At 43.5% G+C, this 27,797-nt stretch overlaps 1 protein-coding gene across 8 annotated transcripts in view; it reads right to left on the bottom strand.

The window, feature by feature from the left end:
• Nucleotides 1–1,026: 1,026 nt before the first annotated feature.
• Nucleotides 1,027–27,797, bottom strand: part of CAB39L (calcium binding protein 39 like) — a 105,838-nt gene continuing 79,067 nt past the window's right edge. For all 8 annotated transcript variants that reach the window (XM_073343720.2, XM_073343710.2, XM_073343750.2 and 5 more), the window contains 4 exons: nucleotides 18,432–18,491; nucleotides 10,925–10,990; nucleotides 10,055–10,198; nucleotides 1,027–3,144 (listed from right to left, as the gene is read on the bottom strand). In XM_073343720.2, the coding sequence (XP_073199821.1) occupies nucleotides 2,965–3,144; nucleotides 10,055–10,198; nucleotides 10,925–10,990; nucleotides 18,432–18,491 (450 nt within the window). In that variant the 3' untranslated portion in view covers nucleotides 1,027–2,964. The remainder of the gene's footprint in view (nucleotides 3,145–10,054; nucleotides 10,199–10,924; nucleotides 10,991–18,431; nucleotides 18,492–27,797) is intronic.

The raw sequence follows: 27,797 nt of genomic DNA, 5'->3' as shown, positions 1-27,797 counted from the left end.
ATCTGGAATTCTTGGCACACCAGTTCATGGGCCCCCTTAGCCCCTATCCCATGGGACGCTGTGGTCCCACTTCTACTTGTGGTGGTAGTGGCCCAGCGCTGGCTTCTGGAGTGCCCAACATCACTTTCTGGGGCAGACTGGGGCCTCTCCACTCTTTGGATCATTGTGGGCAGGCTGGGGTTTGTTCAGGAGGACTGATGACTCAGCTCCACTTACCCCGCTGTAGGCATGGGACTCTCTGTAGGGGCCCCTCTTCCCCTAATGGAGCCACAATAGGGGAGAATAGCTAGACCATCTGCCCACATAGAGTCCTCTGCTGGGGCCTCTCAAAGCAGTGAGTTTCAGAGTTAACAACCCACTAATATGGATGAGGCCGTTCACACATTTCAGAGCTACTGATTCAGGCTGCCTGCAGCCTGAGGCAGGCATCACTGAATCGGATACACCTGGCTCGCTTCACAAACATGAAAGCTAGAACATTTTTTGTAGATGAAAGCTGAGATTCTGATGTTATCACGTAACTCTAGGGGCTGAGGTCCAATGTGTTCATGCAGTCCCTGAAATGGGCCCCTCCTAGGAGGTCCTGAGACACTGAATACCCCAACTCCCATTGGTTTCAGCACCTTACAGGAGACTCTCCACATCTCAGAGGATCAGACCATTTAGCGAATAGCTCTGCAGCTTTTCCACACCAAAAGCCCCCTCCCTACTCTAGAGATGCAGTGAGTGCAGCACAGAGTGCGTCAGTGCCATGTGGCATGGCACTGAAGGTTGCAGGAAGGCCAAACTGGATTTTGCAGCCTGGGACCGTCAGGCCCCATGACAGTGAAGGCTGCAAATGTGATTTCTGCAAAGCACATTGGCTCTGAAGAAAGTGATCATCTGTCCTCCTCCATCTGTGGAAGTTGTGGCTGGTGGAGGAGAGAGAGAGAATTTAGCAATGAAAAGATTCTAAGCGAAAGCATTTTTTGAGAAGGTGGCGGGGGGGGGGAGTGAGGGAAGGAAATAAACAGTGATTAAAAAGCGTAGATTAGTAACCATGCCTTTAATAACTTGTAAATATAATTTTAAAATTTCAAGCAACTAAGATATACATTTTTGTTTATGCCTGACATCTTAAAAGTAAACCATGTGTTGATGACCTATTTGTTTGGTTCCCCCCCTTTTCTAAAGCATACAAATTAAATTATCAATCACCTTAATATACAACAGTTTTATGGACAAAAATCTCACCTGATTTCTATCCTTTCACTGAAGTGTTTGCTATGCAATTATAGCTGGAGAACGTAATGTTTCATTCAACAAACAGAAAAACCCAGATTTAAGCTAATAGAAGAAATACTTCAAGATATTCCCTCCCCACTCTCAAACTCCTCCACCAAACAAAATACCCAGGATCACAGTGCTTAATTCCTTGAAGAAGAAGAAGAAGAAGAAGAAGAAAAAATGGCAAGAATATCTAGGCAACTTTTTTTGGACCCAAGGCTTTATTTATCTTAAACATCACAGTGCAATGATTTCCCCTTCCACAATGTTCAGCCTCTAGCAAAGAAACTGAATTCACGTCTGAACAAATCAAAGGGAACATGCTAACCACATAGGGCAACCCTGTGAGCCCAAAGTGACACTCCTAGAACCATGTTCAAGCTTCTAAAGAAGTGGCTTGATTTTCAGAGGGGCTGAGCCTCTGCAGCTTCCATTGACTCCATGGGAACCGGGGTTGCTCGGCTGCTCAGAGTTAGGCCGTTTTTATTTAGATGCCTAAATAAGAAATTCAGAGTCTGATTTAGGTCCCCAGGTTTGAATGTTTTGGGCATGATGTTCCCAGCACAGGTACGTATGAAGGAGCAGAACCTGAACCACTACAGAGTCCACATCAGAGGGTTCCCAATCATGGCACAGGTATTAGTACTTCAGGCTTGTATCACTGATACTGTGCCTGGGCTTCCCTTAGGTCTCAGCTTAGGGTTCACTCCTGCGAAGTGCTGAGTGCCCCACTGACGCTGAAGCCAATGGGAGATGCATGCTTCAGGACTGTGCCCAGAATAGGAAGTGCTGAATACGGCCCAATTCTGTTTCCATTAAGTCAATGATCAAATTTTCACTTATTTCAATGGGAGCAGGAGCAGGTCCTTAGCGATGCACCTCTGCCCTTAGCCTTGATGTATTACCTGGCTCCCATTTAAAGTGCATGTTCTAATTCCCAGTGGAGCTAGGACTTCTCCTGATCAGTCTTATTACAAGACTGGGGTTTGGGGGCAGCCTAGACTGCATTGTAGGGTTAGATCAGATACGGAGGGATGGGAGGCAGTGGGCACTGGCTGCCCCACCCGAAGTATTAGCCTAGTTCCTAGGTTCAGTTGGCCAAACTGGTGGGAAAGCTCTGAGCTTGAGTGAAATCAAAAAGACTGAAGGAATGAGTGAACATAAAAATAAAGTGAAAATGTGAACCTTACTTTTTCAAATCTATCTCCCACTGCTTTAGCTAACAAATCCACTACATCAGTGCAGATAAGTCAATCGCCCAACACCCTCTTTCACAGTCCTCATGTGCATGCAGAACTAAAATAAATTCACAACTACAAGTGCAAAGAAAAAGATAGTTACAATCTTCAGACCTCCTACCTTGTGCATTTACGGAGAGCTCAAGTTTTCTGATAAAAGCAAGAGCAAAGAGGTTCATTCTTCTGGAGCGCACAGATGAAAATCTGCCTTACCAGCTTCTAATACAGAGGGTGTCTAAACTGACATAAATAATCACAGACTTGATTAGAATATATTATTCCAGACTTTTTTTTTTTTTTTTTAGTTTTCATGTAAGACCTTTATACTCTTGACATCTATGTGAACAAAGAATCAAACTAAAACAGGCACTTCTCAAGCGCTATTGTGTTGTTAAATGACACATGGGAGGAACTGAACAAATATGATTTAATGCCTACGATGGGAAATTAGGGGAGCTCTTCATGGCGTTGGCTTTTTCAAGTCTCGGATCTGTTTAATCAAGTAGTTCTTCTCATCGGTGAACTGTTCATCATCCGTCCTCTCTTTCTGGAAATTGCTCAGAAACTCAATTAGCTTGGGTTGGTTTTTCAATAGAATCTCCACGATAGGCTGCGTTTTGTTTGGACTGGCCACAAATACCTAACATGCAAACAAAACCACACACACACACACAGACAGAGACAGAAAGAGAGGGATGAACAATCAGAATCATGACACTGCCCTACATCATTCTCTGTTGAGTCAACTGAATGCTGGAGGCCAGATTCTCTGGTGCCTACCCTGTATCCACTGAGTGCAGTACCCAGTGAGAGGGGAGAGGGAAGGGACTGCATATTTGTTGGTTGCAGCTATCTGTTCCCTGTGACCAGTTCTACACTGACCTCAGGCCCAGCATACTTTATAGTAGCCCCTAAGATCTTTTAGTCTTAAGTATGACAGCTGGCTATGGCTCTCAAGAGGTTGTTTGCCAGCTGGGGATTAATGCAGTTGCACTCTGACCATGACCCTTCCATTTCTAACAAGCACCTATGCCTCTGGAGCTGCAGGGAGGGCACAGGAACAGACTGTGCTAGCCACATATTAGCTGGGGAGATCCAACAGATTTCTTGACCCCAAATCAGCCAAAATAGGAAAGAAAATCTATCCTTGTATTTTAAACACACGTTAAAGTTTCCCATGATCTTGCTCATTAGCAGCTGGAAGTGAAGTTACACTTGACCTTGCTATCACTCTCCCTTATTCTGTTCCCTTTATTGACAAATGGTTTGATTGTAAAGCCAGCTGTTGAAAGTTGGCTATAAATCCCTGATCACTTCCACATTTACGGCCCTCCAACATGAAATGTCTTAGAACCATAATTACTGGGAGAACAGGCGAGTCTTGTGTTGGTGATAGAATTTCCATATTAAATTGAAATGGCCTAAAATTAGACCAAGCAGCTTTGTTTCGGTTTGTGAACTTAGGTCACATCCTTCACTTTGCCCTCCCTAGTCCATTCTAGCCAGCAGTCTGTGAATGGAAATTTACAAGAGCAGGATCCACGTACATTTCAATCTGTTTGCTAAGCTCACAAGGACACAGCAGTGAGGCAGAGCAGAAGGACAATGTAACACGCTTCCATACGCAGCTCACTGGCAGCCCAGTGTCTTGGAATTGCTATTTGTGGGTCACTCAGATGAGAGGCTGGGATCTTCCCTTTTGTAGCAATCCCTCACTTCAGAGGCACTTGCCTCTTGTCCGCTTTGTAACTCTCTTCTGGCTCCTTGTTAGACTGGCTCCGAGGGCTTCTCCTGCTTACATCTGCAGCCTCCTTCAAAGGGAGGTTCCACAGCAAGAAGCTGTAGTCTGTACTGATGCCTGAGCATATGTCTCCCCAGCCTAGATCCCAGCCCCTGTGCAGATTCCCACATCCCAGGAAGGACAAGGCCACTGAAGCAGCTCCCCCACCATACCACAAAGTGCAAATCCGCACCCAGAAGAGGCCTCTTTTCAACAATCCAACCCTTTGTTCTGAACTTTTAAAGTCATGGACTTTTAAATTCCTGGTGACCTCTAGATGCTCACAAGCAATGACAACCGACTCAACAGTGCAAGACTTCACCACAACCCCTTTAGAGCAACCTCCTTGCCAGATGCTTCAAGTTCTCAAAAAGTATTGTCTGTTATTAGAGGCATGTTCCTTGATCTCAAGGTAGCCAGCTCATGGCCCCCTTGGGTGTACTGAGAGGTACAGATAGCGGTTTGTTCAGCCTCTGCTTTGGCCATTTAAAAACATTCCTTCCATTAGAAATAACCCTATTATAGAAATTGCATGTTGTTTCCCTCAGTTCAGATAAATAAAAGAATGGTTTGCGAGAGCACAATGCAAATATATTTGCAATGCCTTGCATTTTCAGAAATATCTAGTGATTTGGGTGCCCAATCTGAGACACCTTAAAGGAGCCTAAAAGAAAAGGAATACTTGTGGCACCTTCGAGACTAACAAATTTATTTGAGCATAAGCTTTCGTGAGCTACGGCTCACTTCATCGGATGCCTGACATGCAAAAAGTGCTGAGCACCCACCCACAGAAAATCAGGCCCCTTTAAGAGGTCTCAAGTAGGCCACCCAAAAATTAAAGCACAGAAAATGATTAGTCAATTTGAACATTTAGACCACACTGTATCTACACAGTGTGAAAGGAACAGCCTGCAAACATTCTTGAAAGGATTTAATTTTAAAACTGGTTCTAGCCTAAAATATGTATTAGCATGGCAAATGATTAAACGTGAGCTGATGTCTCCTATTAGGCTGAATTCTTTAGTTTCTTGTCTGATTGCTTATAGGTTATAATCCTCCCCCTGAAAAACTGGCATAAAAGATAGAAAACTCAAATGTAAATCATCTTTTGACTACTAGACCTACTGCAGGACTCAATTTCAACTCTCAAATACTGTTTTCAAACCCTGGGATCATAAAAGGATTATAAAACTGAATGACTGGCTCCCTCAAGCAACTATAGTACCACAATGTCACAGTATTGAAACAAAGAAATTTTACACACATCTACAACAAAGAATCTTTATACTTTGAGGCTAGATCCAGTATGAGGTTTTATTTTTTAAAGTCTCCTGCTAATGCCTCACTTGAAGACAATAAAAAAAGATAAGAGATATCCTGGAAACAACATCAGGATTACAGCTAGTTGGAATATTTTTGAAAAAATAATTTTGTGGGGATGTATTGGTTTCAACAACATATCTGTCGGGAAGGGTTTTGTGATTGAGAGTTCTCTGGTCACTTCAGAGGAGTTTCGACACAACTTCACTTTGTGAAAATGTTTGAAAGGTTTTTCTTTTCATTCTAACACGGAATGAAAACAAATGTCAAAACTCAAAAGTTGCCATGAAATAGAACTGTTGTCCTCTAGCTGGCCTTAAATCAGTATTGTCCATCAAAATTGATAAACTGTACACTCCACATCCACTCCATAAAGTATTTGATCAGAGAGTTCTGGAGTCTGACCTTGGTTCTCACAATTAATGACAATGCGTTGTCATCATCATCTCCTCAAGGGAACACAACAGGGATAAAGATACTAAAATGGTCTGATGCTCGATGAGTCACTGTGTGGTCACTGATAATCTTTGTTTTTTTAAACACAGAGGCCAAGGCTACTGAATGTCACAGGATCTTGATGAGAATAGTTCACTGCAACCTCTGATCTACTTTCAAATGGTTAGCAATTATGGTCCAAAACCAGCATGTATCACTCTGTACACCGACAGGCCAATCGACCCACCAGGGCTGAAACTGTGCCATGATTTTCTCATATGCGTCGCAGGGGGATTACCACCTCGCTGGAAGTACATGAAAGCTCACGTAGCTGAACCGACAACTTCCCCCACAGACCAAAGTATTATCAAGTCTATAGCTCAGAAACAACACAAACTCAGCTTCCGCCCCATGCTGAGTGGAAATGGTCAGTATTGTCAAGTTATGCAGAACCGTTTGCAGAGTGAGCAACAGGAGGTAGCTTTGTGATGTGCATGAAAGAGAATGGAAAAATGAAGCTAAGGTCAAACAATCTATTTTTAGATTTAAACACTAAAACCTCTCTTGCTACATCTCTGCTTAAGAAAAATGTTATATTATCCTGAACCACCACTGTGGGGTGAGTTCACAAAATAATTGAATTGTTTAACACGACTGCCAAGAGAGGCTGATACTAGATTTGTATGTGCATTGTGTGCAATATATTGCAGTGTGCTTTATTTTTGATTGTCTGCAAGAGAACAAAGAAGCAAAAATCACATACTCAGATTGACCAATAATGGTAACAAATATATTTGTCAAAAGAAAACACATGAGTATTCAGAAAGACCCTTTTATTGTTCAACCTTCAAACCAGATATTGATTCCCCTGGTGGAATAAAGAAGGAGAAAAGGTGTGTGTTCGTGGGGAAGGTTTTATTAACACTTAAAATACTCACTAATCCCCTTGGTTTTGTTACTTGGGGTCTACCTATATTCCCAAGGATTTTAGGTGGCCATGAGTTGGTGACTGGTTGTGTGGGGTGGAGGCTAAGGGTTGAAGAGGTCTCATTTTGTTTGAGCAAGGGTAAGGGAGGGAGCAGGAATGATGAAGGAGGTAGAGGTCTTGCTGGTGAAGGAACAGTTAGATGGGAGGAAGTACTGAAAATGAGACCTCATTACTTATCTTCTGTACCTCTGGGCAGAGCGCTCCTGGATGAATACAACTGTCCTCAGTGCTTGAAGAGTTAATTGCATTTTTAATTGCCATCAAACTTAACGGTAAAATATTTAGAATGCTAGATGCTCATGGCTCTAGTTAAAATATTGCAGCTTCAAATCCTCAATAATCAGATACTGCCTCAAGGAGCTGAGAGTCATATGCCTTTTTCAGGGTCAACTGGGGCATGGGAGAGCTGGAATTCGGATACTTACAAAACAAGCACTTTTTTCATTTCAAATGTGCCTAGCTGCAAAAACATCCAAATCAGGTAATTTAAACCCAAATCTTTTGGCACCTCGCAGTAAGTAGCAAGCATCAGCCGCTTGGCAAATTTTTGATTTCATCTCAGTATTGGCAGTCTGTGGTCATTTGAAACAGGACTAACCAGATAAATTAAAACTATGCCTGAAATATGTGAAAATAAAGACACAGAGCCCGACTTCCTCCCACACCCTCAGTTACACCAGCATACAGCTAGAGTAACCAGGGAGAGAATCAGGCCCAAGGACTCTGCACCCCAGAGCAACAAGGAACATCGCTGCCTTTCACCTGCCAGAAAGGGCATCGGGACAAGGCAGTAGTTTTTCCATGAAGTGTATGTTCTCTTTCATATTTAAGGATTTCCTGGATTGGTTCCCATCATCAGCATAGAATTTATTAATAAAGGAAAACTAAGGACAAAACACTCAGTGTCCTTCTCTCGTGTGTATTCTATACCTGTTCTGCACATGTGGAACAAAAGTTGAATATACAAGAGAGCTATGCTGCAGACTGGAGAGGGGGATTTTGCTGAATGGGTTACATTCAGGTAGAAATGTGCAACTTCCACTGGATGAGATTCTGCTCTGAATTACATAGAAAACTGTAAGATGAATACTGTGCGTATTACATTCATCTCTAACTGCTGCCATCAGATATTATTGTAAAAATAATAGAGTCTCATGGAAGTTGGATTCATGGAGCTGAGGGAAGACTTTGACCCACTGACATCAATGAGGGTTGCATCATCATTTACTATTTGTTTCACATAGTGCCAAAAGGCCCAGTCAGGATTAGGGCCTCATTGTGTTAGGCACTGCACAAAATACATGGGTAGGCACAGTCCCTACACTGAAGAGCCTACAAACTGGATGCTCTGAGCATGAGAAACAAAAGGATGGTGGACACTGGGAGGGAGGATGAGGGTGACAGTAATGATATCATACCATTACATAGATAGCTATGATTACAGATCACTCCAAATCCTCAAATTTCTATTTTAAACAAAATAAAATCAACTATTCTCAACTGCCACGCCCCTATTCATCACTGTCTGATTTATTGAAACAGCTCAGCAGAACTGGGTGCTTAAGGGCAATCTGAAACAACAGATGGTAGTGGCCTAATGGATTAATTCAGGGACTGCACTTCATGCATAGAAGTTGCATGCATAAGAATGTGACCATTAGTAAATACGAAAAAGTAGCTAACAGAAACCAGTTCTCTCTCTCTCTCTCTCTCCCCCCCCCCCCCCCCCCCCCCCCCCCCCCCCCCCCGGCATTTGAGCACTTAAAGACTGCAAGTATTTTGGGATTTGCTCTCCCCAACTTATCTTTGAGCTGCATACGTCCTGATAAGGGGTAAGAGCAGAAGCTACTCACAGTAGTTTGGTTGTCAAGAACAAGTCAAAGGCTTACACAAGTAATTACGTGCATCACTGAGGCTTATTATGCAGGAAGCAAAATATTGAAATATGTTGGGAATCCCTGTGATTACTTTACATAGATGAAAGATTATACGGAGCAGCCATACCATCCTTCAAGCCACATGCTGGAGACGTGAATGCCTTCTGAAAGATCTTTTGCACAACAGAAATGACAAAATCAAAGACCTCCAAAAGCCTTTCTGAACATTCTGAGGGTGATGTAATTTTTGAAAATACTTGCCATTTGGTGCAATGTGGTCTATTTTATAAACATCTCCCAAGAAGGACATTCTCCCCACTCCTATGGGTTTATCCCTCTTCTCTGAAAATTAATCTGTTCAAACTATGAAAATACATCCAGACATATTTATGAGTTAATTTTGCATTATAGTAGCTCTGCATCATAATAATTCTACTCATCTTCTTGCTCAGCACAAAAAACTTTTTTGATGGGTAAATAAAATTTAAAAAAATTAACCAAATGATGATGATAAAAGAAAGTAGTGTATGTGCCTGGGCTAATAATATTTTTATTGCAATTTTGTAAGGCTGCATTAGTGATCAGTGCAAAACAGAGTGAGAACGAGGAAGATTAAGCATATGTTGGGCTCAAACTTATCAAAGGCAAATCTCTTGAAATATTAAAAAAAATTTCCACTTGCTTCTGCCTCACCCAGAAAGCCAACACTGTCTGTCTAGGTTCTTAGACAGCATTTAATATCTGATTGCTGGGTGCCAAATATATCAAATATTTTGGAATCACATGATTCCCCCAATTCTTACCCAGAGTCACTGTGACATGACCTAAGAAGGTTGAGGAGACCACCATCGACTCCAGCAAGTGGTTAGCTTGCAGCAATCAGCCAGGCAATTTGTCACCTCTTGCTAATAATGCATTGCTGTAACAAGGGACCCCTCAGATCACTAGGCCCAGATCCAAATGACCCTGCCTTAGACATCACCTAGAGAGGGCAAGCAAGCGAGAGAGAACTGCCTGTCAGGGAGAAATTTCCTATTAAAACATTTTCAAATGTTTGAAATGGTTTGTAAAACCCCACATTTTTCTGGCTTCTCCTCCCTCCCACAGTGAAAGAGATGTTCCTTCCTCTCGGAAGGCCACGCTGAGTTACCTTGAACACATGGAATGCCTCAAACTGAATGTTTGGGCTTTTATCTCGCAGCAGGTTCATCATTAGCTTCAGGTTCTCTGGTTTGCTGATGTATTTTGTCATAATGGCAAAGTTGTGTCGGTCCAGAATCAGTTCACCCAGCAGCTATGGGAACATTTACAAAAACAAAGGCTTTGTGACTCCGCACAAAACTGATTATGATTCAGATGAAAGCATGACATTTTTATCTTCACCCCCAGGGGTTTCAACGGAGTTTTATCTTAGGCCATAGTGGCTTCAAAAATGGAGGGCCTTTTAAAAATTGAGGTGAATTTGCTGTTCATAAAAGTGATATAACTGTCCAATAGCACTGATCAACCAAATATTGGAGAGATAGATACCATATTAATGCATAGAGAAACAACTGGATTGAGCCAGATAAAATAAAAGCAAGTACAACCATCCCACATTGTTTTGCTAATTCACCTCAATACTTACATGCCCCACACTTTCCTGTTCTAGTCATGAGGAGACTGCAGATTTTACCAAATTGCTTGGTGCATGGACAAATGGGGACTATAACGAACCTACCAAACTCACTCCCACCTGTGTTCTGAACCACGCTGTGAACTCAGGTGACAGTGAGAAAAGAGGATGACACCCTCATTTCAGAGAAAGGACTCCAGGCTTTGCCATATGAGTTCAGGAACTAGGACTTTTCAATGCTAACCCCAATGCAGTGACAAAAATATCTCCTGATTTTCACAAGCACTAGATTAATTTAAAAGAATTTCTTTTGTAACAAAAAAACAGTATATAGGGCCACTCTGTGAAATAGTCTGAGCATGTTATGGCTATTAAAAAAAAAAGCGTTCAGGAATTTTACATTACCTTTAAAGATTGTCTCTTTGTGACATAATTCTCAGAATGAAGCAGTTTTTCATAGTCCTCAAAGATCTAAGGAAACAAGAAAAAAAACCAGGATAGCCACATTCTTCCTGCCCCCCATTCCCCTATACTGGTCCTTCCTGCACTAAGCTTTGCGATGGGAGCAGCACAGCTCTGGCACTTCTTTATGATGCCAGAGCCCAACCCATAATGGCCACTGATTAGCAACGTCCAATCAGTGTTTGCTTGCACATGTGAATCCACCAAAGAATCAAGAACTTAGTGCGCTTGTGATTCACACCTTATGCCATGATCTTATAAAAGATTATGAATTTGCTGCCAAAATAGAACACGCAAATATAACATTAGTAACCAGAGACCATCTGAGGTAACTGCTATACCAACACAGGGTTATATAAGTAAAGTGCCATCTATGTCCCTAGAAAGACAGACAGAGAAGGATGGTGGAAGTCTGGCTTGTTAGAGTGACATTGCTATTTTAGTGGGTTTCTATGCACACATCTAACTTGCCAATTTTCCTTTTTGCTTCACTTCAGTTGTCCTCATTGTCATTACTATTCCCTATACCTTGGAGGCTTAAAGATCAAAATGAAGGCACTGCAAACACAGCATGGGGCAGCGTAACTGAGACACAGAAATGTAATGGAGTCATGCAACATTTATAATGCCTCCTCTTAATGTTACAGTTTCTGGGCCTCACGAGGTTCTGAGGACTTTCAAAGTCCCACTGAGTTAGTGAGAGTTGAGGGTTGTTCAGCACCATCCACAATCAGATCTCTTGTGCTAAGACATTTTGCAGTTCTTGTTCATTAAATGTAGACAGAGCCATAGATGGGCATGGTGATTTACAAACAGATAATCAGCACTGAAAAAAATCTATGAATTTGGAGAGAGACTCAATGTGTTATACTAAGTGGTTGGAGTGGGAGGGAGAGGTAATGAGACTACTACTTTGTGTAGTGCTTGCAGAGTTTCATTTTATTTTATAAAAAATGTAATAAGCCAAATCTTAATGAACACTAAAATCAACGTAGAGACTAACCAATTTATTAGAGCATAAGCTTTCGTGAGCAAAGCTCATGCTCCAATAAATTGGTTAGTCTCTAAGGTGCCACAAGTGCTCCTTTTCTTTTTGCGAATACAGACTAACACGGCTGTCACTCTGAAACTAAAATCAACGTAGCTCTGTTTATGCCAATGGAGGTACACTGATGAATATGACCCAAAGATCTACTAAAAATGGGGCAAGACTCAGGGCCACGAAACCTCAGGCCAAGGGTTTTAATTAATGACTGTGGGAAGCAAGAGCCACTCACTCAGGTGGCTAGACTGCCCCGCTGCTATTTTTAGCAAACTAGCTCACATAGAGCTAGCATGTGTAAGCCTGCCTGTGGTGAGAAGCAGCCGCTCAGCTGCAATGCAGATGTACCCTAAGACTCCAATCCTGCAGTGAGTACCAGATGGGTGGAGCCTTGTGTTTGCACAGAGCCCTAGGGGAGTCAGGGCTCCATGCAGGGATCGGCTCACATGCATTGAATCACATGATTCTCAATGCAGAGGTTTTAAGTGACTTGTCCAAGTTCATCCAGCATTAACAGCAGTTAAGAAAATAATATACAAGAGAGATGACCTGCAGCTTTAACCACTAGATCACAGCATGTGATGCAAGTTCAACGTGGCACTCAAATGCCTTAATGGCCAAACTGTAATGTGCAGATAAAATGAACAGCACCTTGGAAAATTTGGTTAACAAAATGTTTATTATTGTTAACCAGACTTAAATGGTGATGGTGACAGTTGGATGGTCACAATTTCCTCTTGGCCTGATTGATCTTTCTCATGTTGAAATATCATTCACTGTTTTTGCCTGGTTGGTATGGCTGTGTATGTGAACAATGAGGTTATATATGCAAACAAATTTCATATATGTCTTATCTGAAGCTAACTTTAGCTTCTTCATGCTGTTGCAATTAAAAAAAAAAATAAGCAAAAAGATGTTTGTTAAAATGAAAGGGTGCTGTGTCAAAGAACCCAGTCCCTGGCTGTCTCATCACTCAAAGAGTGAACATGGAATGATACTTACCTCCCATCTCACTACATGCCAACGGTGGGCATTTGTCAGCATTGCCACAAACTTCATTCAGAGCCAAATCTGCAGTCAGATGTATGTGTTCAACACACCCTGATTTCAGTGGGAGTTGTTCATTTGTATCTCAGGGCGCAATTTGTCCTTTATTGTTTAGGATATAATGGGAACGTCTATACTGCAAAGAAAACCCTGCGGCATTGAGTCTCAGAATCCAGGTCAACTGACTTGGGCTTGTGTTATAGGGCTAAAAATGGCAGTATACACTCCTGAGGTATTCTGTGCCAAAAAATTGCAAATTCTGCACGTTTTGTTTGTCAATAAATAAATGCAGAGGCTCCAGCATGGCAGTGGGCCACTGGCTGCACAAAGGTGAGAGATCACCCTGCAGCCTCCCCACTCCCCAACCCTGGGACGTGGACTCAGTGGTGAGCTGACCCTGACCCAGCACAAGGCCTGGCCCTGCCCCAGAAATACCCTAGGGCCTTGCCCCTTTACGCCAAGGGCGCCAGGTGTGGGGCAGGCAGGCTCAACTAGGCAGGAGCCAAGTGTGGAGGGGCTCAGTGTGGGGAGATCCAGGTATGGGGTGAGAGGATTCTGCGTGGGACAATCTGGGTGCAGGCAGCTCAGTGGAGGCGTCCTAGATGTGGGGGGGATCTGGATGCACAGAGGCGCATTGTGGGGGTTCCAGGTGTAAGGGTAATGGGACTCTGCAGGGGCTTCCAGGTAAAAGTGGTTGGGGCTCAGAGAAGGGGTCTCAGCTGGGGGGTCTGGGTGCTGGGAGAATGGGGCCTGGTGGGGTGGGAGTCTGGATGCAGCTAGATGGGGGCCAGTGGCATGGGGGTCTGGATGTGGGGACTCAGGGGGGTGGGGCGGAGGTCCAGAGTGCAAGGAGCTCAGTGGAGGGTGGTCTGGGTGCAGAGGTGGGGAGTCCAGAGGCAGGGGGTGAGGGTGGGGGTTTCTGGGTATGGGAAGTCCAGATGTACGGGGGTTGGACGGATGGGGGAGCAGCTCCCTGTACAGTGACCCCTCCCCTGCAGCTGAGAAGTGATGGGGACAGGAAGCAGGGGAGGATGCTGAGCTTCCTGCAGCTGGCAGAGGTTTCTGGGGGTGGGTCTGACACAGCCCCAGCCACTCCTTGTAGGGGAAGAGGAAATCCCGTTCTCTCCTGCCTCCAGCCCAGCCAGGACTAGCAGCTGATCCCAGCTCAGGGTAGGAGCCCCTGGCTGGGGTGTTTCCAGCCCTGAGGTGATTTACCTCTCCGCCAGCTGTTCCGGGTGCCTGAAATGATGTACCTGCGCAGCTAGGGAGTGGTGTCTGACTGCTCTTGCAGCTTCCCTGTCAGAGTCATTTTTCTGCAGGGAAGCAAAGAAATCTGCGGGGGAAATAAATTCTGCACATGTGCAGTTGCTCAGAATTCCCCCAGGAGTAAATATAGATGTTCCGGCTTGGGCTGGATCCTGGGCTCTGAAACCCGGGAAGGGTAACAGAGCCAAGGCTCCAGTACAAGCCAGAACATCTACACTGCTATTTTTAGCCACAGCAAGCCTGAGTCAGTTGACCCAGGCTCTGAGACTCACTGCTGCGAGGGTTTTTTTCACCTTGTGATGTAGGCTTACCCAATGTCTCCATTTGTTGCAAAGAGTGAGCACAATCTTGCGAGGTGGTGTAGTTGCCTCCTGCAAGGTGCTGCCTGCCCTCAGCTCACTAGCTTCAACACATCTCACAGGCTCAGGCCCAACAGGAACAGATTATGCTTTGAGTCTCCAGGTATCTTATTTTCATGGGGGACTTCAATCACCCTGCCATCTGCTAGGAGAGCAATACAGCAGTGCACAGACAATCCAGGAAGTTTTTGGAGAGAGTGTTGGGGACAACTTGCTGGGGAAGTGCTGGAGGAACCAACTAGGGGCCGTGCTCCTCTTAACCTGCTGCTCACAAACAGGGAAAAATTGGTAGGGGAAGTAGAAGCGATGGCAACCTGGACAGCAGTGACCATGAGATGATCGAGTTCAGGATCCTGACAAAAGGAAGAAAGGAGAGCAGCAGGATACAGACCCTGCACTGCAGAAAAGCAGACTTTGACTCCTGCAGGGAACTGATGGGCGCGATACCCTTGGAGGCTAATATAAGGGGGAAATTTGTCCAGGAGATTTGGCTGTATTTTAAAGAAGCCTTATTGAGGGCGCTGGAACAAACCATCCTGATATGCAGAAATAGCAGCAAATATGGCAGGTGACCAGCTTGGCTTAACAGAGAAATCTTCGGAGAGCTTAAACACAACAAGGAAGCTTACAAGAAGTGGAAACTTGGACAGATGACTAGGGAGGAGTGTAAAATAGTGCTCACGCATGCAGGGGTGTAATCAGAAAGGCCAAAGCATAACTGGAGTTGCAGCTAGCAAGGGATGTGAAGGGGAACAAGAAGGGTTTTTACAGGTATGTTAGCAACAAGAAGGTCAGGGAAAGTGTGGGAGTCTTACTGAATGGGAGAGGCAACCTAGTGACCGATGATGTGGAAAAAGCTGAAGCATTCAATGCTTTTTTTGCCTCGTCTTCACAGACAAGGTCTGTTCCCAGATACTGCACTGGTCAGCACAGTATGGGGAGGAGATGAGCAGCCCTCAGAGGTGAAAGAACAGGTTAAGGACTCTTTAGTAAAGCAGGACATGTACAAGTCCATGGGTCCGGATCTAATGCATCTGAGGGAGTTGGCTGATGTAATTGCAAAGCCATAAGCCATTATCTTTGAAAACTCATGGTGATTGGGGGAGGTCCTGGATGATTGGAAAAAGGCAAATATAGTGCCCATCTTTAAAAAAAAGGGAAGGAGGAGAATCTGGGGAAGTAGAGACCAGTTAGCTTCAACTCAGTCCCTGGAAAAATCATGAAGTAGGTCCTCAAGGAATCCATTTTGAAGCACTTGGAGGAGAGGAAGGTGATCAGGAATAGTCAACATGGATTCACCAAGGGCAAGTCATGCCTGACTAACCTGATTGCCTTCTATGATGAGATAACTGGCTCTGTGGATATGGGGAAAGCAGTGGACATGATATATCTTGACTTCAGCAAAGTTTTTGATACCATCTCTCACAGTATTCTTGCCAGCAAGTTTAAAAAGTATGGATTGGATGAATGGACTCTAAGATGGATAGAAAGCTGGCTAGATCATCGGGCTCAACGGCTAGTGATCAACGGCTCAATGTCTAGCTGGCAGCTGGTATCAAGCGGAGTGGCCCAGGGGTCAGCCCTGGGGCCAGTTTTGTTCATCATCATCATCAATCACCTGGACGATGGGATGGATTGCACCCTCAGCAAGTTCATGGATGACACTAGCTGAGGGGAGAAGTAGTTATGCTTGAGGGTAGAGATAGGGTCCAGAGTGACCTAGACAAATTGGAAGATTGGGCCAAAAGAAATCTGATAAGGCTCAACAAGGACAAGTGCAGAGTTCTGCACTTAGGACAGAAGAATCCCATGCACCGCTACAGGCTGGGGACCAAATGGCTAAGCGGCAGTTCTGCAGAAAAGGATCTGGGGATTACAGTCAACGAGAAGCTGGATATGAGTCAACAGTGTTCTCTTGTTGCCAAGAAGGCAAACGGCATACTGGGCTGCATTAGTAGGAGCACTGCCAGCAGATCAAGGGAAATGATTATTCCCCTCTATTCGGCACTGGTGAGGCCACATCTGGAATATGGTGGAGTCCAGTTTTGGGTCCCCCCACTACAGAAAGGACATGGGCAAATTGGAGAGAGTCCAGTGGAGGGCAATGAAAATTATTAGGGGGCTGGGGCACATGACTTATGAGGAGAGGCTGAGGGAACTGGGCTTATTTAGTCTGCAGCAGAGAAGAGTGAGAGGGATCTGATAGCAGCCTTCAACTACCTGAAGGGGGTTTCCGAAGAGGATGGAGCTAGGCTGTTCTCAGTGGTGGCACATGACAGAACAAGAAGCAATGGTCTCAAGTTGCAGTAGGGGAGGTCTAGGTTGGATATTAGGGGAGGTCTAGAAGGGTGGTGAAGCACTGGAATGGGTTACCTGGGAGGTGGTGGAATCTCCATCCCTAGAGGTTTTTAAGGCCTGGCTTGACAAAGCCCTGGCTAGGATGATTTAGTTGGGGTTGGTCCTGCTTTGAGCAGGGGGTTGGACTAGATGACCTCCTGAGGTTCTCTTCCAACCTTAATCTTCTATGATTCAAAGAGGTACTAGTGATAGTTTTGAACATGTATTACTCTGTCTAGCTGATAAAACAGATTTCTGTTTGTTGACTGGGAGTCCTTTGAAGAACATTATTCTTCACTATGTGTACTTTGAGCATCAATGCTACACAAACTCAAGACAGACACTCATTTTATCACAGTACTTTAGTACAGCGATAAAGAGAATAAGTGAAGATATTCAAATTGCCTGAGTCACACTGCATTTGTGACTCAGCAGCATGCAAGCTTGAAGGTAACACGACAACTTAATCTTCTGTCGAATTCCACCACCCATGTCAGCCCAATTTCAGTTGATTCCAACAGAATTTTTCTGACCTACACTGGATTTTCAGAGATATTTTTTTAAAGCAAAAAGAAATGGCAATATAACAACAGACTAATTTACTTAGGATAACAGGTATATTCACATCTCAAAATCCCTTAGGATTTACACAGACATAATGTCTAGTAACACTAAAATAAGTTCTAGTATCCTCTATCCTGAAGTATTACTGGGACATGAATAACCACTAGCTATTCCCTAGCACTGACCTGGTGGCGCCAAACTGTAGCAAAAGGTAAATATTTAAACTAAAATTGGTCTAATATCTGTACACACGTGTAGCTCCCATTAGTGTTAATGTAGTTATATTGTGTGCAATAAGGCGAGAATAGACTCCTCCCCTCTACTGTTCCACATCCTAAACAAGATTTGCTTTTGACATGGAGTTGTACTAGAAATCAGGAAGCCTGGAAACAGGATATAAGTATTATTTCTACAGATGGCTAAGGAGGATTCTCCCTTGGTAAAACTAATTATTTTGGCTTACAGGGTGCGATGTTTGGTTCTAAGTAAAAATTTTAGGTGGGGCATGTAGCCCTCAGCTGCATATGCTCTGTTTATAAGCAGATGAGAAAGTATGATTCAAATAGCTGCTAAAGTACAGGCATCTACCCTGAAGACCAGCTGGTGCTGTCCCGATTGGATCCCTCGCCTGGGAAATGGAGGAACTGTGCTGTTGAACAAACAGCTTTGGTCGACACAAAGAATCAAGAAGATCCACTTATTTTTTTTCCTGAGTGGAGCAGAAATGCCCCTACAAAAGGTTTCCAGTTCAGATCCAAGTGAGGGTGGACTCCTCACAGTAACATTTGCAGAAACATATATGAAACCATTAAGGCTGGAAATTATTTGTACTTACTGTATCATAATTTTGTTCTAGGAAATCTGCTACCAATAATTTGTGTCTCGTTAGCAGGTCCTGGAAAAGAAAGAACCAGGGGAAAAAAATCACTACCAGCTTTTTTTCCCCACTACTTTGATCATCATTTTAATCTTCAGTTGTAATGGCTAGGGGAACATTTTAAAGCAGCTCTTCTCCTTTACAATAATTTCCAGCATTATCTTAATGAAAGAATAGGTAAAAGAGAGACAGTGCACCATTTAATATCAATTGCTGATTCACATTTACTAGTTCAGTGAATAAAAACAAAACAAATACTATATTTAGAAAATACTCCGATATGTATATTTATAGATTTTTGCACTTCTTATATGGTCTGTGGGCACATGTGCATATATTAATTTTTAAAATGTCAACTGTAAATTGGAGCTATTTTACCTTTATAGAAACTACCTTTCAGAATACAGTGTATAGCTCAGGGACAGCCAGACTGTGACCTGAAGTCCAAATGTGACCCATGAAACCTAAAACATTCACCATATGCTCACTGTCACTCTCCTTCTGTAGCTGCAAAGTGATGACAAAGCTAATCAATTCCAGATTTTTATGGATTATGGATGCAAATAGGCAATTTAAATTAATTGATCACAGCAAAAACAATTACCAATCACCCAGTTTCAAAAAGATATATTGGAATTGGAAAAGGTTCAGAAAAGGGCAACAAAAATGATTAGGCGTATGGAATGGCTTCTGTATGAGGAGAGATTAATAAGACTAGGACTTTTCAGCTTGGAAAAGAGATGGCTAAGGGGAGATATGATTGAGGTCTATAAAATCATGACTGGTGTAGAGAAAGTCGATAGGGAAGTGTTGTTTACTACTTCTCATAACACAAGAACTAGGGGTCACCAAATGAAATTAATAGGCAGCAGGTTTAAAACAAACAAAAGGAACTATTTTTTCACACAACACACAGTCAAGCTGTGGAACTCCTTGCTAGAGGATGCTGTGAAGGCCAAGACCCTAACAGAGTTCAAAAAAGACCTAGATAAATTCATGGAGGATAGCTCCCTCAATGGCTATTAGCCAGGATGGACAGGAATGGTGTCCCTAGCCTCTGTTTGCCAGAAGCTGGGCGACAGGGGATGGATATGAGTGACAGGGAGTGGATCACTTGATGATTACCTGTTCTGTTCATTACCTCAGGGGCACCTGGGACTGGGATAGATGGACCTTTAGTCTGACCCAGTATGACTGTTCTTATGTTATGTTCTAATAAATATTGGGGTTGTCTACATTTATTTATTTAAAAATAAATTTCTATACGAAGACGGAGTTTGAACCTGAGAGGTTTTAAGCACCACAATTCCTATTCGGAGTTAAGAAAAGACCAGCACCATAGATTTCACTGAGAGTGTATGTTGCTAAACATCTCTTTGGCTCAAGAGTAGCCCTCTGGCTCTTGCCAAATGCCAGTGTGGCCGTTGGCATCACAGAGTTTGGGCCCCCTTGGACCGGACTCTCCTCTCAGGCCATTTTAAATAGTGTAACTCCATTACCTTCAAAAGAGTTACTTTCCAAAGGAGTAGAATAGGAGTGAGAAGAGAATCAAGCTCCTCATCTAGTAAGTTGACCTAAGCCAATTTTTTCATATTTGGGTGCCTAAAAGTTAGCCACCTAAATCCATATTTAGATACCTAAAGAAAAAAATTAAAATGGCCTGAGCAACCACCTTCCCTATTGAAGTCTATGGGAGCTGCAGGTACTTGGCACCTCTGAAAATCAGGCCACTTATTTAGGAGTCTAAATATGGATTTATGTGGCTAATTTGAGGCATCCAAATTTGAAAATTTTTGGCCTACTGCTCTCTTCAATAAATTGCACTGAAATGCAATAAAAGCCTAGATCTAAAGCCCATTCAAGACAATGAGAGTCTTTCTGTTGACTTGAACAGAAAGGGCTTTGAATCAGGGCCTGTATCTTTTTCTTTAAAAGATCTGTCTTTTCTTTTAACAGCTTTATTACTCACTGTCAGAAGTTGACGCAATGCAATTGTCTTTACACAGTGGTGTCCTCAATAGCTCCAAAAATATATATTTAATCTGATGATTCTTCCCTTTTTAATTTGATTTACAATGAATTATAGTGAAAGGATTTGTATTTATCAGCTATTGAGAAGGGGGAAGAAGAGGGCCTCATAAACATGGTTGCTATAAAAACTAGTATACTATATAGTTAGTATATTCTTTTATTCAGCAGGGATGTGATGAATTCAGGTTAAATTAGCTGAGTGGACTTCAGCCTGCTTCATATGCAGGGCACTTAGCAACGAAGCACAGCATTTTTCATTGTGTCCAACGAATTTCACATAGTCCAAAAATTAGTTTTGTTTTTATTCATAGAAAATCACAAGACAGACTGGTGCAGCAACATTTGACCAGCATTCTTCCCACCTCCCCCTGTTACTTCCATAGTAGATTATATCTCTAAATACAAGTCCATTTTCCCTGTTCCCCTGGCATTGCTCGGCAGCTCAATCACCCTCTGCCATGCATCTGGCTGAATTTAATTAAAAAGTATATCTTAATATCATCAGAAATTCCAATATTTCCCTCCTATAAATATCCTTAGATATTAATGCAAATTTAATTAAGTCCTTCTCTGGCCCCTGCAACAGACGAGTCTTTCTTCTCTGCACCGAACACCCATGTGATTGCATTATACAACCCAGCAAGGGGGTTGCAAAACCCTGATCAACAGGTGCAGTAATCCACCAAATGAAAAACTGTAATGCTTGTTTTTGCAGTCTTAGTAATCAAGATATAGCTATATGTTTTACAATTCCTGTTGCTTTCACATCACTTATTGCTATTCCAACATAACAGTGATACCAGGATCAACCAATGTTTATCTAGATCAGTGCCATGTCTCTGACACTACCCAATACCAGATGCTTCAGAAGAAGGGGCCAAAAAAAAAAAAAAAAAAAAAAAAAAAACCACCACAAACACCCCAACAACCCATAATGGATCATTATGGAGTAACCTGCTCACAGAGGAAGAGTTTCTCCTAACTTCAGGCAGCTAGTAGCTGACTTATGCCTTGAGCCATGAGGATTTATGTTCTTTATAATTTTTTCATCTATTTAATGTATCTATGGACATTACTATTCATACAGACATAGAATTCTATTTTTAAATCCTGCCATGCTCTCAGCTGGTGGATCCATGACTATATAGGTCTATTGGTTATAAAAGGCAGGGTCCAGCAGTCTGCAGTCCTTAATACAGCTCAAAAGTGCTTTATCACATGCCCTGCTTTGTGGCTGGGGGAAAAGGAGATTCTGTTACCCACCCCACCCATATTTTTCTCTTGCTTAAAGCCTGATTACTCTGATCTTGTGCAAAGGATATGAATTTCTTCCACAGTAAATTAATGGCAGAGCTGGAAATAGAATCCAGGAAATCTTACTCCCATCCCCAGGCCTGACCAAAAGACAACACAACACAGAAAGGGTCATGGACCATCAAAAACTTGAGTCATGTGTACATCTTTGTAAAATAATGCTGCTCTCCATATTTTAACTTGGAATTCTCTATATTTATGTACTAGTTCAAGTATCAGGACGTTTAGCTGGAGATAACAAAGATGTATAGCAACTTCAAGTCTTCTTTATTGCTTAACAGAGCTGATTTGTTCTAGAAATCGGGCCTCACTGACCACTTAGGAACAAGAGGTTACTCCCATTGAGCAAATCTTTACTCCACTCAATACTTCAATGATGACAGTAAAAATTAAGACTGGGTTTCGGGATGTGCCTTGCATTGGTGAGTTGAATTCTCTATTAGAGACTTTCTTTTAATTATATCCAAGGTTTCTCTCATCATGTTTCTAATTAGCTTTTCGAGGAAAGAAATAACTTGTTTCTATGACAGCAAAAACCTACTGATAGAAGAAGGAAAAAAAGAGCCATATCTAAATTTAGAAGAATCTCTCATTGCAAAGATTTTGCCACAGCTTTCTTAAGTGGTTTTTACAGAGAATAACCAAACTGTTCAGGGTAATTAATTATTTTCACCAGCTTATTTCTCTATTCTAAACCAGTCTCATGAACTACAAGTTTACAGAGCCATCAATTAAAATTTGCCGCATCGCTGTACTGCGGTCCTAGGACCGTGTGACCAGTACAGGTGCACGTGGCACCTCTGATCCAGTCAGGATGGATTGGAAATGTTTTCAAGTTACGTGGATCTGCTGGTTACACACTGGAGGCAAAGCAGGCTGCAGTCCCTAATACAGCTCAAAAGGTGCTTTGTTGCATAGCCTGGCACCAACTTCCATGACCACAGTGCTTGGGCTGGGAACAGCAGTCATGCAATTAGTCATTCTTCTTTTCTTCTTCTTTTTAAATGATTGGACTACTATTGAAGAGGTAGGAACAAAGGGAACCTTTTGTGGACAAAGCAGTGGAGGAAATGAGCATATGGAACCCTCTATTACGGGGTGGGAGACATGTGATTGAAGAAGCTGGTGCCCTCTTCAGGGATTCTTATATTTCTTCTAACAATATACTAAATGGGCATTAGCTATAAGTTGTCAGACTCCTACATGGTATTGCTGGATCTACCTGTTTTTTTTTTATTTGATTTTTGTTTAAAAAGGACTACACTGACCCGAGTACTCTCTTGTCCATAGTGCAAATTATAGCAATTTATGCAAGTTCGCTATCCTTTTGAGAGGGCAACATACATAAGGATTAATCTCTGAATTACCTGTCAGCCAAAATTCTTACATTATCTATTAGTGGACAGTACAAAGCCAGTCTGGAAGAAGAGCTCTGTGTAGCTTGAAAGTTTGTCCCGCTCACCAACAGAAGTTGGTCCAATAAAAAGACATTACCTCACATGTTTTGTCTCTCTAAACTGAGTAACAGGCAAAATAACACAGCATTTTCTACTTCACAACCATTCCATAGACATGGAGGTCCCAGATGCCAGGCCTGTCAGCCTTGTTTAGGAAGGTCCCAAAAAATACCTAGTGGAGAAGGCATTGCTTTCCAGTGAGTCTTCCTAATGCTGCTATCAGAGTTCACAACTGACACTGCAAAACCAAGACAAGCTGTGGGAGGCAAGACCCCAGAATTGCTTAGAAGAAAGACTTAGGCAAAGTTGGTTGGACGAAACAGCTGACTGATTGGAAATTATTAGTACATGGTACCATACTGATCTGATGAAAAGCTGATATTAAGACAAGTGGCAGAGATGTCAATCAGAGGGGAGATGTTTCAAGTCCTCCCTCTCGTTTGTTCTTATTCTCAGTTGTGAAGTGTCTAAAATCGACATTTTAAAGTCCTTAGGACATGGACCTTGTTCAATTACCCATGCTACCAATCTCCTAGCATGTCTTTGGAAGTGGTATAAATAATCATGTCAGCCTTTTGTCCAGGATGGTTAAGCAAAATAAGAGTGCTTTCTTTTTTTTTAATTATGTGTTTAGCATGTCACTCACTTCAGGCCAGGAACGAGTGCATTTTGTTTGGGTTGAAACTGGCAAAATCTGCTTTATTATGGGATTGGTATTATTTTTCTGCACAAGCGTCTATTATCCTGTTGCAGTCACAGAGCCGGGTTTGAAGGTGTCTGGCAGTCATTCTTTCAGTCTGTTTTTACTGCTGTTTCAAATATGTCGTGATGTCTTTTCTATTGGTTAAGATTTACATTATTCATCTGAGCAGAAGCATGAGCCCACAAGGGCTTAGTGAGGATAAACTTCCACATACAATGTCAGCATTTAGTTCCCTAAAACAATAATGAACTAAATTGTACCATTTAAACACAGCCTATGGTAAAAAGGGGTGTGTGGCCTGTAGTGGGGCAGCTGCCACACTCCTGGATAACAGCGGTTAAAAGCAGCCATGCTAGGCTGATTGGGGAAGCAGCCACAGCTGAGGCCAGCTCAGTCAGGGCCCAGCTGGCCCTTATAAGAGGGCTGGGGGCTAGGAGCTGAGGGAGCATCTCTCTAGTGGTGGAGAGAGAAAGACCTAGCTGCCTGGGAGAGAAGTGTACCAGAGGTAGAGTAGTGCTGGGGAAAGGCAAAAGGAACTGGGGAGCTCCAGCCTGGCAACTCCCCAGGCTGCAGGCCTTGTGCAAGGCCTAAAGAAGGTATTGGGGCTTCAGAGGTGCAGTCCGGGGTTAGGCAGAGACAGCTGGTCCAAACCCCCCTTGCCAATAATGAGTGGCCATTACAGACTGCAGTTTGCCCCAGTGAAAGGGGGCAAGATGATGACTGGCAGTAGCTACTGAGGCATGGTGGGGATAGAGTGTTGGGTGTTCTCCTGGAAGGGGAGACTCAGATGTGGAGGTACTGAAGGGGCAGAACCCTGAGGTAAAGAGCACCAGGGTCCGGGAGGGACACGGGGCCTGAGGCACGCGAGCCACCAGCCAGCAGAGGGCGCTCCGGAGCTGGAAAAGAGCTAATTCCCAGACAAAAAGCAGGAGATGCCGTGGCAGTGATTCTCTACTTCGCTACAGGCCACACCTCCCCATGGAGACCATTGGGAGATATGCTGTGTCACGGAGGCAGAATTCCTCCTTGAACGATGCCATACATAAGGGACTCAAAACCACTACTACACTCCTTTCGGTGATGTGTCTTGCCAGCTTTCTCTTCTTGGTGTGCCAGGCCTACTCCGTGGAATGGTGCAGAGGAGGGGAACAGAGTCTTGATTCCACCTCCCTGCTTCAAGAATGCAGGACATGGAAGCAGGGCAGATACAGCAGTTACACCTGGCCCTTACATGGGCCTCCCAAGGTAGGGAAGGTCCTTGCCCCTTCTCAGTTTGTAGAATGTCTGTGCACAGACTAAGTCAGTCACATATTTTATTCATTCATCAAAATTATTCAACAAAACTTTCATTAATTTTGTTGACTCCGTAGCCTGCTATTTGAATTGTGTTGTTGCATTGTAATTGGTCACATCAGTCATATGATTTACATCTGCGTTGTGATCGGATCAATGTAACAACCAATTTGCAAATGTACTCCAAAAAACATGCTGATGTTTTGACTTTGTACTTATTTTAAATTTAGCAATAAGGACACCTAGAGCCCAGACAGGATTTTTTTTAAGTTGTACTTAAATCTGGATACATAAACAAAATAAAGGATTGTGAATACTGCAAAAGGTAGTTCATTTAACTATTCACGCAAATATTCATGGAATTTATTTTAAATATTTGCCTAACTGTGCTTCTGAAGAATAAAAAGCTAAAGGCTGCTGCAGCCTCAGGTTCCCGAACTTTAAAGAAATCATTCTCTCTGTTTTAAATTATCTAAGAACAAGTCACCCGAGTCTGCATAGCGATTACTCTCTCAGGCCATAATCCTGAAATTCATTGTATGTTGCAGACTGCTGCACCCATGCAAAGTCCCAGTGACTTCATTAGGGTATGTTTACACTACGAAATTAGGTCGATTTTATAAAAGTAGATTTTTAGAAATAGATTTTATACAGTCGATTATGTATGTCCACACTAAGCGCATTAAGTCAGTGGAGTGTGTCCTCATTACTGTGGGTAGCATTGACTTACGGAGTGCTGCACTGTGGGTAGCTATCCCACAGTTCCCGCAGTCTCTGCCGCCCATTGGAATTCTGGGTTAAGCTCCCAATGCCTGACGGGGCAAAACCATTGTTGCGGGTGGTTTTGGGTACATGTGGTCAGTTGCCCCTCCCTCCACGAAAGCAACGGCAGACAATCGTTTCGCACCTTTTTTCCGTGCAGACGCCATACCACGGCAAGCATGGAGCCCGCTCAGCGTCACCGCTGCTGTTGTGTCCTGGGTGCTGCTGTCAGCAGACGGTGCAGTAGGACTGCTAACCATCATCATCCACCTCTTCCGCTGCAACTCTGCTCTCCTGCTCTTGTAAATGAGCTCAGTCTCAATAGCAAATTTCTCCCTGTTGTTGTCACCCACCGCTTCTGCTGCAACTCTGCTCTCCTGGTGCCATGAATCCACCTCGCAGGTCCTCTCGTTGTTCTGTATAATATTTATTCTCGTGGCATCTGTCATCATCCACCACTTCCGCTGCAACTCTGCTCTCCTGCAGACTCCATACCACAGCAAGCATGGAGCCCGCTCAGCTCACCGCTGCTGTTGTGAACATTGTAAACATCTCGCACTTTATCCTGGAGTATAAGCAGAACCAGGCTAAGAGACGCCAGCATGAGGAGGATTTTTATGAGGCTACGGACACAGATGTTCCTGAAAGCACGCGCTGTGGCAATTGGGACTTCATGGCAGCAGTGGGGCTGGTTGATACAGTGGAATGCTGATTCTGGGCCCGGCAAACAAGCACAGACTGGTGGGACCACATAGTGTTGCAGGTATGGGATGATTCACAGTGGCTGAGAAACTTTCACATGTGTAAGGCCACTTTCCTGGAACTCTGAGAGTTGCTTTCCCCCACCCTGAAGCGCAGGAATACCAAGATGTGAGCTGTCCTGACAGTTGAGAAGAGAGTGGCGATAGCCCTGTGGAAGCTTGCTACGCCTGACTGCTACCGGTCAGTCGGGAATCAATTTGGAGTGCGCAAAGCAGCCCCCTCAGTAGATGTGATCCAAGTAGCCAGTACAATCATTGACGTTCTGTTATCAAGGGTAGTGACTCTGGGAAATGTGCAGGTCATACTGGATGCCTTTGCTGCAATGGGTTTCCCTAACTGTGGTGGGGCGATAGACGGAACACATATCCCTATCTTGGCACCACACCACCTTGCTGACAGGTATGTAAACTGCAAGGGGTACCTCTCAATGGTGCTGCAAGCAATGGTGGATCCCAAGGGATGTTTCACCGACATCAGCGAGGGATGGCTGGGAAAGGTGCAGGACGCTTGCATCTTTAGGAACTCCTGGTTGTTCGAGCAGCTGCAAGAAGGGACTTACTTCCCAGACCAGAAAATTACTGTTCGGGATGTCGAAATGCCAATAGTTATACTTGGGGACCCAGCCTACCCCTTGCTCCCATGGCTCATGAAGCTGTAACACAGGCAGCCTGGACAGTAGTAAGGAGCAGTTCAACTGTAGGCTGAGCAAGTGCAGAATGGTGGTAGAATGTGCCTTTGGATGTTTAAAAGCTCGCAGGCGCTGTTTGCTGACTAGGTCAGACCTCAGGACAACCAACATTCCCATTATTATTGCTACTTGCTGTGTGCGCCATAGTATCTGTGAGAGTAAGGGGAGACATTTATGGCAGGGTGGGAGATTGAGGCAAATTGCCTGACATCTGATTTTGAGCAGCCAGACACCAGGGCAATTAGAAGAGCACAGCAAGGCGCGCTGCGCATCAGAGAGGCTTTGAAAAACAGTTTCATGACTGGCCAGGCTTC

This window comes from Lepidochelys kempii, chromosome 1 (assembly GCF_965140285.1).
Source record: "Lepidochelys kempii isolate rLepKem1 chromosome 1, rLepKem1.hap1, whole genome shotgun sequence".
In the NCBI taxonomy this organism is placed as follows: domain Eukaryota; kingdom Metazoa; phylum Chordata; order Testudines; family Cheloniidae; genus Lepidochelys; species Lepidochelys kempii.
Note: the sequence above shows the minus strand (reverse complement) of the source record. Positions and strands in the feature narration are given on the sequence as shown.